This window comes from Panonychus citri, unplaced genomic scaffold (assembly GCF_014898815.1).
Source record: "Panonychus citri isolate SS breed McGregor unplaced genomic scaffold, ASM1489881v1 Contig00141, whole genome shotgun sequence".
Taxonomy (NCBI): domain Eukaryota; kingdom Metazoa; phylum Arthropoda; class Arachnida; order Trombidiformes; family Tetranychidae; genus Panonychus; species Panonychus citri.
In genome coordinates this window covers 1,225,272-1,237,377 of record NW_026515546.1, presented here as the reverse complement: position 1 = coordinate 1,237,377, position 12,106 = coordinate 1,225,272, and the positions used below count along the sequence as shown (strand labels likewise).

Genomic DNA, 12,106 nt, shown 5'->3' with positions numbered 1-12,106 from the left:
ACCAAACCCATGATTGGGAAATGAATATTAAGACAGATGATAATTATTGTCAGTTTTAATTTGTATCAATTAAACAACGGGAATCTAATTATTGAAATATTACGATTCGGTTGGATGATATTGATTAATCAAATGGATTAATCAATTTTCATATGAGAGGCTCAATTTATCTTGTACTTCCTCAAGTCAAGTTTAGATCTCATTATTGATTGATACTCTCAACTACACTTTCGTTTTCAAATTTTAAGCTGATTTAATGATTCAAATTAATAAAGTCACACATGATTTGTTAGTTGATAATTACTCTCCAAGCGATTTGAGAGTCAAACAGTAGACAATAGGCAACCATTAATGCTCATTGAATCCCTTCACAAAATCATTGACAATCTAATTTGACTGATGTAATTAAAAGTTGGATCACAATGAATTTAGAAATGTGAATATTACTAATTTTCTGGTCATAATTTGAGTTTCACTAACCGATTCAATGGATTATTACCCGATATTGTAATCCAGTTTTTCGTTGATGAAAACATTAATTTATTGGCAATTTCTTGGTATTTGTGGTAGAAAAATTGTTGGTACAAAAACTTAAACATCTCAGCTGATTGTACACCCACAACAATATTTTTGTGGATAATCGGGTGCCAGGACACTCCTTTCATTTCCGTAGACCCAGAACTTTCTTAATTTGTTCCGCCATGAATAAGTGACTCTGCTTATTGGAATACGATAGATCCTTTGTCTCTAATAAAAAGTAAATGAAAATATTAAAATCAACTGATTGTTTCCACTTGGATCTACCTGAATCAAAGGTTTCTCTTGGCAAAAGTACGAGTTGACATGTTTGCTCAGTAAATCAGCACTCGCTTTGTTGATAACGTTTTCAGGAAAATGGTCAATTGGCCAAACCTTGGGGCAAAATTGAATAAATTGTTCGAGTGAATAAGTAATTACTGTCCATCGATGATTGCGCTTACTTTTTCACTTGTTTCATCGAAAACAATCTGACCGGTCACTTGTTTAAGCAAATCAACGGGAATATCTTCGTGTTCAATGAAAAAATCATCAACATGATTGATCCTGAGGTTAACCAGAAATCATAATTATTTAGTTCAAGTTGCTAAAAATTCAAACATGACTTACCAATTAACTTTCAATTTAATAAAGCATTTGATCTGACCGGTTCCAGAACAAATTTTACAGCTACTCATCCCATCGCCGTTACATCGGTAGCACTTTTTCTTACCGATGCCATGACAATGGAAACATCGCTCGGTATTGCCTTGGACAAAAGGATGCGGTTTGTATCCATCTCCCGAACAAGAATAACAATTTTCCTAAGATATTAATTAATCGAAATGCTGATTATTTATACTTTCCATTGAACGATTAGCTCTAAATTCAACCTTACCCAACCTGTTCCAATGCAAGTATAACAACGTTTTCGTCCAACACCTCCGCAGGTATGACAGTTTCTTAGACAACCAGTATGAGGGACAGGCAAAGATATTGAATGACAATCAAAAGCCTTTGGAGGGTCAACAACAATATCCCACGGTTGGGGGGCCGGGCCAGATATTGGACCATCAAGATGACCTCCGATATAAGCTTCGTAAGTCCAACAAATTGATCTGTTCTCAGTAAAAGTTTCAAGTGAGTACTTGAATAAGGGTGAAAAATGATAAGTAAAATCTTCTTAGATTTTATTTAAACTTACATGATAAGCGTTATAATGATCCATCTTGGTGATGATCATGTTCTTAGCGACTCCTTTGCCATAACAATAATGCGATGAAACATATTTAACTAGAGCTTCACGTGCATCTTGTTCATTTGTTTCTGTTATTCTGGAAAACAAACATGAGATTGTGTTTATTTTTCTCCTTTCAATTCCTGCCTCTTTTTGCATCTTTTTCCTTAATACAAAATTGCAACTCCGTTGCCTCGAAATTTAAGCTCAATTATTCAGCTTATTAATCAATTGAAGCTGCTCTCAAAGTTCTATTAATGTCTTAAAGTTTCCAAGCGAAACATCTTTGGCACCTTTTCTTAATATCCACAATCCCCTTATTCTCTTCCATCATTTTCACCACAATTTTACTCACTTCTCACGCGAATCGTTGAAAACTCATTCGAAACTCATTTTTCACGACTTTTTATTCAAAGAAACCATTTATTAACTAGCAACGAGGTTAATTTCACGAACCAAGTTCTCATTTGAACAGAATTGTTATGTTAAAGAACAGTGAATTGACTTACCCAGAAACTGACGATCTCAATGGCACGAGGTCATGTACTGGTGTATTGGTGATAAAAGGCTGAGGTGGTGGTATATTTACTAAGATAAATCGAGAAAATTTATTTATAAAATACAAATTTGATAAGAATTGAGATAAATACGACTTTTACCTGATTTACCAAAACTATTGGGTGAACAACGATTAAGGTAAGCTGAGAATTGCCCTTCCATCAACAATTAGATTCAACTAATCAACTATTAATAATTGTATACCATCATAAACCAACTTGTACTAGCAGGACTAACTACTGACAATATTATCAAGAGTTTTTTTTGTAACTAGACTAGTTGATTTACAGAGTTTAATTTAATTATTAAGTCTTTAACATGCTCACAAACAGGGCTAATTATGATTAAGTAAACAGTTTTTGGCTTCTTCAGTTGAATTTATCCATTTCATAAGTACATGTATTAGTTGAGAAAGCGAAAAGTTGATGAAAGATTAATAATGTTTCCTTAATCATTTTTCACACAGATAATCAACGAAATTAGTTGATTAGAGTAAGACTTACTTGCTGTGAATTTAGTGTTTTCATAGCCTTGGATTAGATTCATTTCAGTCAATGAAGGTGGATCAGAATCGGCATCATCATCGAATGAATCTGGTGGAGGTGTGGCTAGATAATCGAAATTGAATTAGCAATTAGTTTGATTGTAAATGACAAAGAGACTGAATCGTTGCTCTAATCTGTCAAATTCATGATTCTACCAAAGAATCGTTTTGTTTGACGTTTTCAGCTGATTCAGATTCTGTCAAGTTTGAATTTGCTCCAAATACTCAAGTAAAGATAAAACATTAGCCCTGTTTCGAACTCTTCATTTGTTTTAAACTGATCGACGATTATCTTAATGTGATAATAATATATTTACATTAATTGTTCATTCAAGGCAAGCGATTGAAAGTTTTTCACATGTTTACCTCGAAATGAATATTGTTTTCTAAAAGATGATTTGAATGAAGATGATCGAGATGAATTTGATTCTTTTATACTTTGTTTACGATAGCTTGATGTGTTTGTGTGACAACCTCTACCATGAACACCATGTAGTCCACCTTTGAAGCCAAATTTCCGACCTCTCTTGTTGTCGTGGTTGTATGTTCCTAAACCTCTTCTTTTGTCACTTCGCATAGAACCGGGATCACCGTAACGCCACATTTAGGTCAATATGGTGTTAGAAAAGAGCAAGAAAAGGTTTGAAAACAGTTGATACACAAGAAAAACACTCAACTGAATCACTGAATTGAACAAGATATTTAGCTACATGATACAAAATGGATTAAACTTTAATTTAATATAAAGCGAGAATATTAAGAATGACAGAAATGAGTCGCTTATAAGATGAGGGAGATGATTCAAGAAATGTATGAAGATGGGGAATTGGCAAAATTGTGAAAAAACTCGTGATTCGGTGGTTTTTGGATCAGCAAAAGCTGAATTCAGATGTATAAGGTGTTGCCTTTAGATGCCATCATCATGACGAGGGAACCAATGGAAATTGGCAATCTTTCCATGGGAGACAATTTCGTCTTCTTTTTTATTTTGATGGAGAATTAGACTGATTTACAACTAAGACAATATCACATCTTCAAGTTTCATTTACACCTTGGATAACTCGAGTTTATGGAAATGAGAAACCAGAGAAGATCATTTCAATGGAATAATAAAAGAATACCAAATGTATTATCATTCATAAAATTACGACAATAATTTACCTTCGAATGAATATTTTTATTGAATCTTCCATAATGAAAGAAGATAAAATGGATGAAACCTAAATCACAGAATTTTACTTCTTCTCTCATGGAAAAAAAAAAAATTCGCTTCATTTCTATTAATAGAATTGATATTAAGATGAGAAGAAAATCTTTTCCTTTTTCATAGACACTTAATCAACTCGAAGGTTAATGTTTATGAAAAGAACAATTTACCATCAACTAAACAATTATTATCTTAAACTTTTCATCAATTAAACTGATTTTGTTTCACTTCGAAAGATATTTCATGGCCATTTTTCGAGTTTGTTTGAAAACAAATTGTACGACACCAAGAACTGATATTTCGAGCCACAAATTGATAATACTTGCGATATAACATGAATATTCGAGTGTATCTTGTTTAGGTTGCATGGTGACATTAATTTGCGACCCAATGGGATAACCAAACATAATTTGTATGATTCCAGGTCCATGAATCAAATTGTAGTCAGAATTATTTAATGATCTTAATAGAACCAATTGATAAGATTTAGTTCGACATTCGGGTTTATCATATTGAATTTCACAATGAGATCGGTAACGAGTCGCTCTGATTCCTCTGACAAATGAAACATTATCAGGTTCGAAAGGAATTTGAACAAGAATATTATCCTCGAATGCTCGATAATCACCATAAATTGAATTGAATATACACTCTTTGATTGTATCGTGTTTAGTTTTACCATTTTTATCATGATAGAGAAAACAATTTGAATAAGGAGATTCCATTCCCATGATCTGTTCTGTATAATAGGTGAAGACAAAGTCATTGAATCGATTAGTGTCCATGGTGATCATTTCAGAGCTACCATAGTTGAGAGAGACTTTCGTGTCTGTATCATGAATGATCATCTGAAAATATGGATGAGAAGTGATACTTATATTAACGATAAAAGTTAAAAAGTATTCATCATAGAAGATGCTCTTTGGATAGATGAAAGGTGATTCTTTGCCATGAAAGAAAGTGAAACACTTTCGATGAGCATTCAGATTAACCTTTACTGGCGCTACACTGAAACAATCGACATAATTAACTCCACCAAAGATCGGCAAAGATGAATTAGCAACGATACAATCAGTTACAAGTTGTTCGGCTGTAGGTGTGACATCATTTAGTTCACCCAAAGTTAAATTGAATCTCAGCTCATCGATATCGATTTCTAACGATTCATTGAATCGGGACACTTTCTGTCTTACCAAATTCTCGTTGAGATCATATTTGTAGCACAAAGAGACAGCAGGTAGACTGATGAACATTGGACTATACAAATTGATCAGGGTCATCGTTTGGAATGAAAAATAAATGGCCAATAGATCTGTTACCTGTGTTAACGCACCTAAACAACAGATGATGAAAGGAATCAGTTGATCATTGGTAAACACCAACGACTGACGAAACGCTTTCCATAAAGCACCTCGTTTGTTGATAACTTGGGTTGGTTTCGCTTTCATTTTCATGCCACAATTCAGAGTTCTTTCTGTTTTGGAAACTAAAGTTGAATACAGAAAACTGATCGAAATCTTTTCAATCGATCACATTTCATAATGACTTTACCATTTCAATTCTTGATTGGAAAACAATCACAAACAATACCTGATATGCATCTCAATTAATTGGAATCATTAATTCAAATTCTATTTAGATACAAACTAACTTTCACTTACACTTACTGTATTAGACAAGAGAATTTAAGAGAATGAAATTAAGAGAGAAACTCTCCACCACGACGAACCATTTCATCTTCACTTTCATATGCTTCCAATTTATCCAATTCGATACATTCCATGTACATTTTGAGTTTTCGTAGAAAAGTGTCAATTGTTTGCAATATCGATGGACCATCAGTAGATATAAATTGGGTAATGTTCTTGAATTGACCCAATAATGAGACGACATTATCCCGACCATCAGTAGAGTTGATACCGAGCCTTGAAGTAATTAAATCCGTCGCAAATGGGATATCATTTGATAAGATTAATCTCTAATAACAAAAAGAAATAGTATTAATACAAAAGTAGATTAAAAATTGAGAGAGATTGTTCTTTTCTTTTTTTGAGAAAAAAAATCAAATTTGAATTTCGCGCTCTTTTAGGTTGTTAGGTTAACCAAAATATTTTCAAGTCTCCATTGAAGTTTTGTTTATCTCCATGGTGTTGATTTTTTTAAAATGTAAACAAATTAATTAATGATGATATTAGAAGATTGATCAGGGCTATTAAGCTATATTTACCGGTGGCTTTTGCGATTTTCTCAGCAACTGAGTTTAGAGATTGTTGTCACAGGTCTTGAGATGTTACAGTTTATTTGAATAATTGTTACAAATCTTCTATTCAATAAATTGCAACGTGCATTGAAAAAATCATAGAAACCTCAAAACTTCTAGTAGAATCTCTGAACATTTTACTATTGAATTACCTTCAGATGACCTAGGAACGTTTTCTTCCAACAATGACCTGAATGACCTTGATCTTTGGATATGACAATGAGTTATAGCTCAAACTCGTACCACTCAAGTCATGAGTCCCTATGACTCTTAGTTGCTGAGAAAATCGCACAAAATATCGTAAAAATAGCTGAATAGCCCTGTAGTTTCCAGGGGATTATTCCTTCGATGGTTCAGTGTTCGGTAATGTACAAGAGGATTCATTTTGAGCTTAAAAAGTTAATAAAAATATGGAAAAATTTAAACTTTAAAAATTATCAGATAAGAAAAAATTGACAATTATTCAAATGTTCAGACCGAAAGTTAAATACAAAATGAGATAATTTGGATGTTGATTTTCTTTTAAATGAGAAGAATTATTAAATTGAATTGATAAAAACTAAATCGTTAGTGGCAACAATTAACTTTAAAACTGACTAAAAGTTGATGAACCAAGGGGTTAACCATTTTTTATTCCATCGATTTTAAACAAACTGACTATAATTATAAAAATAACTTTCTCACACCAATTAATTAGCAAAAGTGAGAAATTATATAATCTAAGAGTTTAAATAAACAGGGAAATCAATTTCATCATTGGTTAAATTGGACATTCAAAGTTTATTTACCCACTAGAATCCTCATCGTCTTTATCATCATCAACCACATTCGGTACTTTTGATTTTCTAATAGTTCAAAATAGAATTAACTTTTCCCTGTTTAATCATCTATGAAATCTTACCTCATTCTTCAGGACAGAATTCCAGATTCAAACCACAGAATCAATGCGAAAAATATTATTCCGCGGATCAAAAGAGCCAATATATTACGTCCAATGACAGAGATCAGAATTAATCACTTTAATCTCGATATAATTTTACATCAACACAAAGATTGATAAAAGTTAACTAATTAATGATTAATTGTTTTCTAAATGATCTAATTTTGAAAAGAAAAAATCCAATTAATCATTGACAATTTAATCATTAAATTATCATAATAACTAATTGTTATACCAGAAATACACAGACACACTCAACATAATAAAGTTTTCAAAAGTTGAACAATCAAAACATCAACCAAATCACATCTCATATTCAAAAGTAATTAATAGTTTCTCATTAAAATGATTCTATTAACAAAAGGATGATAATGATGATAATGATAAATGAAGATAGAATTGGATTAGAATATAAAAAATCCCAACCCTCACCCAGGGGAAGATGAGGATGAGGAGGAAGAAAAAGTATTTACTTAATAGTCTTCATGTTATTAACATCGAGAGTGTTATTAGCTCATAATAAGATCACTTTTTGTTTATTAATCTTCACAATTCCCACCCTGAACCCTTTTCCACCGCTCACTCAATTCCCACCTTCGACTTTTTCAAATATCTATTATTAAATATTCACAAGTAGATTTACTTAGTGAGTGTATCAATTGGCAAAGCTTTTAGTTTAATCTTATGAGATGATGATGATATTCAATGTTGATCATTTGTTTCCCTTTCATCAAACAGTTAATTTGATTGTCATTAAATTTGATTACTGGAAAATTAGCCGACTTAGTGATTATCACTATGTTTAATTAGATGGTATCAATTTATGGTAACAAATCAGTTAATTGTTGCGACTTTGCTTTCAACTGAAAGATCAAAAGTCAAATTTGTTGAAAAGCAAACAATTTATATATTGTTTTCTCAATGATGATTAAATCAGAAATGAGATTGGTTAATTGTGTGTGCTTTAGATTGTAATTTACAAGAGTGTTTATTATAAGTAGAAAATTAAATTGTAAACAATTAACATTTTTAAATGAGCAAACATTTGGTATCTTGATTATAAGAGAAATCGGAAAATTGATTTTTTTTAAATTTCTCAATATTGTTGAAGAAAATTGTTATTATTAGTTAATTGTTGCTTAATTTAAGCTCAAAATTGTTACTATTTGATTGATTATCAGGTTGATTAATTTCTTGCCGAAATGTTTGTTGATTATTTACCGATTTTATCATTGAAATTGATGGTTTATGATGCGAAAGTGAATAAACTGAATTAGAATTGATTTTATTTCTTTCATCTATTTTTCTCAGATCATTTTCACTTATATGCGCGACAATTGCAGCACCAAACGAGTCGCCCATAACATTTAACGGAGTTCGTAGTCGATCAAGGAACCAATCGACAATATAAATCATTGAAATATCGGAAGCAGGTAAACCCAGAGCATTCAGGACGATAACCATGGTAACTAAACCAGCCTGAAAAAGACAAATGAATAATTCAATGAGAAATCATTTCTTCCAATTGTTATCATCTAAATTATTCATACCTGAGGGATACCTGCAGCTCCAATTGAAGCCGCTGTTGCAGTTACACTTGTGACAATTATTTTGGTTAAATTTAGGTCAACATTTCGTGATTGAGCAATAAAAAGAGCGGCAACCGCTTCGTATAAGGCTGTACCATCCATATTGATGACGGAACCGATTGGTAATAATGATCGAGTTATCCTTGGATCGATTCCGGCCTTTTCCTCGAGACATTTCATCGTTAACTGTATTCAAGGGGCAACCAAAATTTTTGGTTAAAATTCACTTGGTCACTTGAGGGTCAATATTAACTTACCGGAAGTGTCGCTGTACTTGATGATGTCCCAAAGGCGGTTAAAAGTGCTGCCGATAATTGCATGATCAGTTTATATGGATTCTTTCGGGTCAGAATGAAATATATTGAGGGTAACAATAGTGATCCATGAAGTAAGATACCAAAGATAACGGTAAATGTGTACCAGCCAACGGTTTGTAAAAGCAATTCAACTGAATCAACGGATAAAATTCTTGGTAAAATCAGGAAGAAAACACCAATTGGAGTTAATTTAATTATAAAAGTTGTGATGAACATGGTAACTTCATTGCATGAAGTGAAAAACAATCTCAATGGTTCAGCTGATTGATCAAGTTTAGCGATAACAATACCAACAATTAGCGATATTGTAACGATTCCCATGATATTTGTATTAGATTCAAGAGTTTCCTTGTAAGGCCATAAATACATATCGTTGTTGTAAGTATCATTAGCATCTTCGGGCTTGGTTAGGACAGTTCGAGTTGAATAGATTGTCGCTTCAATTGGATTCGCTGGGAAAATGTTTCTCAGTAAATCAAGAATCGTATCAATTGTTGTCATTTTAATATCTACAGATGATTCTAATGATGATGATGATGATGATGAAGTCGATGGTGAGTTTATATCCGTTTTCCCTGGTTGGATTATCATCACTAAAATTATTCCCAAAACGATTGATAAAAATGTCGTCGTCAAGTAAAATACAACGGCCCGTCGGCCTATTTTACCGAAAACAGCGTTATCCAGATTAGCTAATGATGAGATTAAACTAGTAATCATAATCGGAATTATGAGACACTTTAAACATCGTAAAAAAATTGTCCCTGGAAACTCAATGTACATTAATTGTCGATCAGTCCAATTAGTAAATCCTTTCGATCGCAAAGCAATACCCAAACCAATTGAAACGATTACACTGATCATCGTTAACGTTGGTAACAAATTGTTACGACAAAATTTACCCAATCGTATTAGTAGACCCATAGTTGTACGTAACAATTAACCAACAATTAGAGCAACAAAATTGAAAACACCAAACTAAATCAATCCAAACAATTGAATATAACAACAAAACTGGACAACTGATTAACAATTTAGATTAACACTAATTAAGAGAGTCCAAGATGCAAGATTCACTTGATGATCAGATGATTTTGATTGTGAACAATTTAATTGTTGAGTGTTAATTGTCAAGTGTAAACTAACAACTAACTAGAAATGTTAACCATTAAAACTGTTGATTATTTAAATGATGATAATGACGATTACTGTTTTTTTTTATTATGATGACATTGGCATTTTGTTGATAGTTAATAATAACAATTAACAAATCAGGTTAATAACCATGACAATTTGTTTACCTTAATTATTGTTACTATTTGTAAATCTTGGTCTCATCTAATCACAATTAAAAGTTTTTCTTGATTAGTTTGTCAATAAAGTTAATCAATTGACTTTTATCATATTCAGAAAAGGTGTTAAGTTAATTGTTGTCAATTGTGTTTGAACAGTTTTCTCATTTTGATTGATTGTTAATTGTTAACATTGAAAATTTAAATCATTAATTGTTCACCTTTCCCTCTGTACAAATCAAATGATAATTAAATTTTATTTTTCTTCAATTCTAATTGTTATGATATTAGTATTTTCATATTTATTAATAAATGAAACCTTGATTGTTGGAAACAGGAAATTATAATTAACAACAATTTAAACCATCAAAGTAATTAAGGTTTTGATTGTGAGTATTTTTCATTTGTTTAAATCATTTTCTCATTTAAAATTAATCATCTCAATGAAAGTAAATTAACTTGTTGATTAAGATTAAATTTTTATAAGTTAAATAAAAAACTGATAACAATTAAGAAATAGGGAAACAATTTAATTGTAATCTATTAGTTGAAATTAATTGTTTGTTTATAACTAAAATTAACAATTAAGATTAACAGGGAAAAAACCTAATTAACAATTACAATGTAATTAAGGATGACAATTAGTAAAAATAATGATTACAAAGGACGTTAATGATAAACCACAAATTAAAATGAAACAATTAAATCAACAATTTAGTTGTGGCAAACAAAATTAGACTAATCATCATCTTCAAATCATAATAATTAACAGACAATTAAATGAACCAATAGATGTCACTAGTTAATTGTTATTTTCTTTCAAGTTTCAATTGTTTATTCATCTAGTGATTCAATTAATTAATTACCTGAGTCATTATAACAATTAAAAACTTCCAGTCTCCATTTTAATACTATTAATAGACTCAATATAATTGTTATAATTACAATTAATTAATATTTTGATTAGTTTTATTGAAATTACATTTGGTTGATTAATAATATAAGAAAATGAAAATGAAAGGTTAACAATTAAGAATTGAAATTCAATCCAGTTAATCAACTTTCTTTGTACGATTAATGTTAACAAAGGAAAAGGAAACAACAACAACAATCAACTGATTGTCAAGATAATCTGATTAATACAAATATTAGGAATCATATCTCAAGTGTAAATGATTTATAAATTAATGTGATAAGAAGATGATTAGGTGATAATTAGAGATGAACAAGAAAAGTGATATAATTGTAATCAAGAGATTAGGAAAATGTATTAATAGTAATAGAACACAAAAAGTATATTAATGACAGAACAAGATTAAAGTGTCTTGAGAGTGTTAAAGATGAAGGTATTAGTGTAAAAGGGTTGAGATGCTGTGAGGGTGATGAAGATGATGAAGATGATGACGGTGGTGGTGGTGGTGGTGGAAGGAGGTGAAGGGTGAAGTGGAAAAAAAAACTTTCGAATTTTTTTTGTTATTGTTCTCTATTAATAGAAAAAGAATAGGAGAAGAAAAAAAAACATGAGCCCCACTTGTAATGTTCTTTTCATGCTCTTTACCCTTTACTAACCTTTTCTTCAGGCATAATTCATATTAAATCATCGAGATTATCATCATCATCTTCTACCCCTCATCTCCTCATATTCA

General features: G+C 31.2%; 2 protein-coding genes across 2 annotated transcripts; both read right to left on the bottom strand.

Moving 5' to 3' along the window:
* Nucleotides 1-25: 25 nt before the first annotated feature.
* Nucleotides 26-3,463, bottom strand: LOC128395389 (protein SSUH2 homolog). Its single transcript, XM_053355811.1, has 9 exons — nucleotides 3,222-3,463; nucleotides 2,815-2,919; nucleotides 2,263-2,341; nucleotides 1,721-1,850; nucleotides 1,415-1,663; nucleotides 1,147-1,340; nucleotides 981-1,083; nucleotides 805-912; nucleotides 26-747 (listed from the first exon to the last, which is right to left on the bottom strand). The coding sequence occupies exons 1-9, from the start codon at nucleotides 3,457-3,459 to the stop codon at nucleotides 601-603; spliced, it is 1,353 nt and encodes a 450-aa protein (XP_053211786.1). The 5' UTR covers nucleotides 3,460-3,463; the 3' UTR covers nucleotides 26-600.
* Nucleotides 3,464-8,229: 4,766 nt separating this feature from the next.
* Nucleotides 8,230-10,406, bottom strand: LOC128395388 (excitatory amino acid transporter 1-like). Its single transcript, XM_053355810.1, has 3 exons — nucleotides 9,109-10,406; nucleotides 8,813-9,037; nucleotides 8,230-8,741 (listed from the first exon to the last, which is right to left on the bottom strand). Exons 1-3 carry the CDS (start codon nucleotides 10,090-10,092, stop codon nucleotides 8,391-8,393), a joined length of 1,560 nt encoding a protein of 519 aa, XP_053211785.1. The 5' UTR covers nucleotides 10,093-10,406; the 3' UTR covers nucleotides 8,230-8,390.
* Between the last annotated feature and the right edge of the window lie 1,700 nt (nucleotides 10,407-12,106).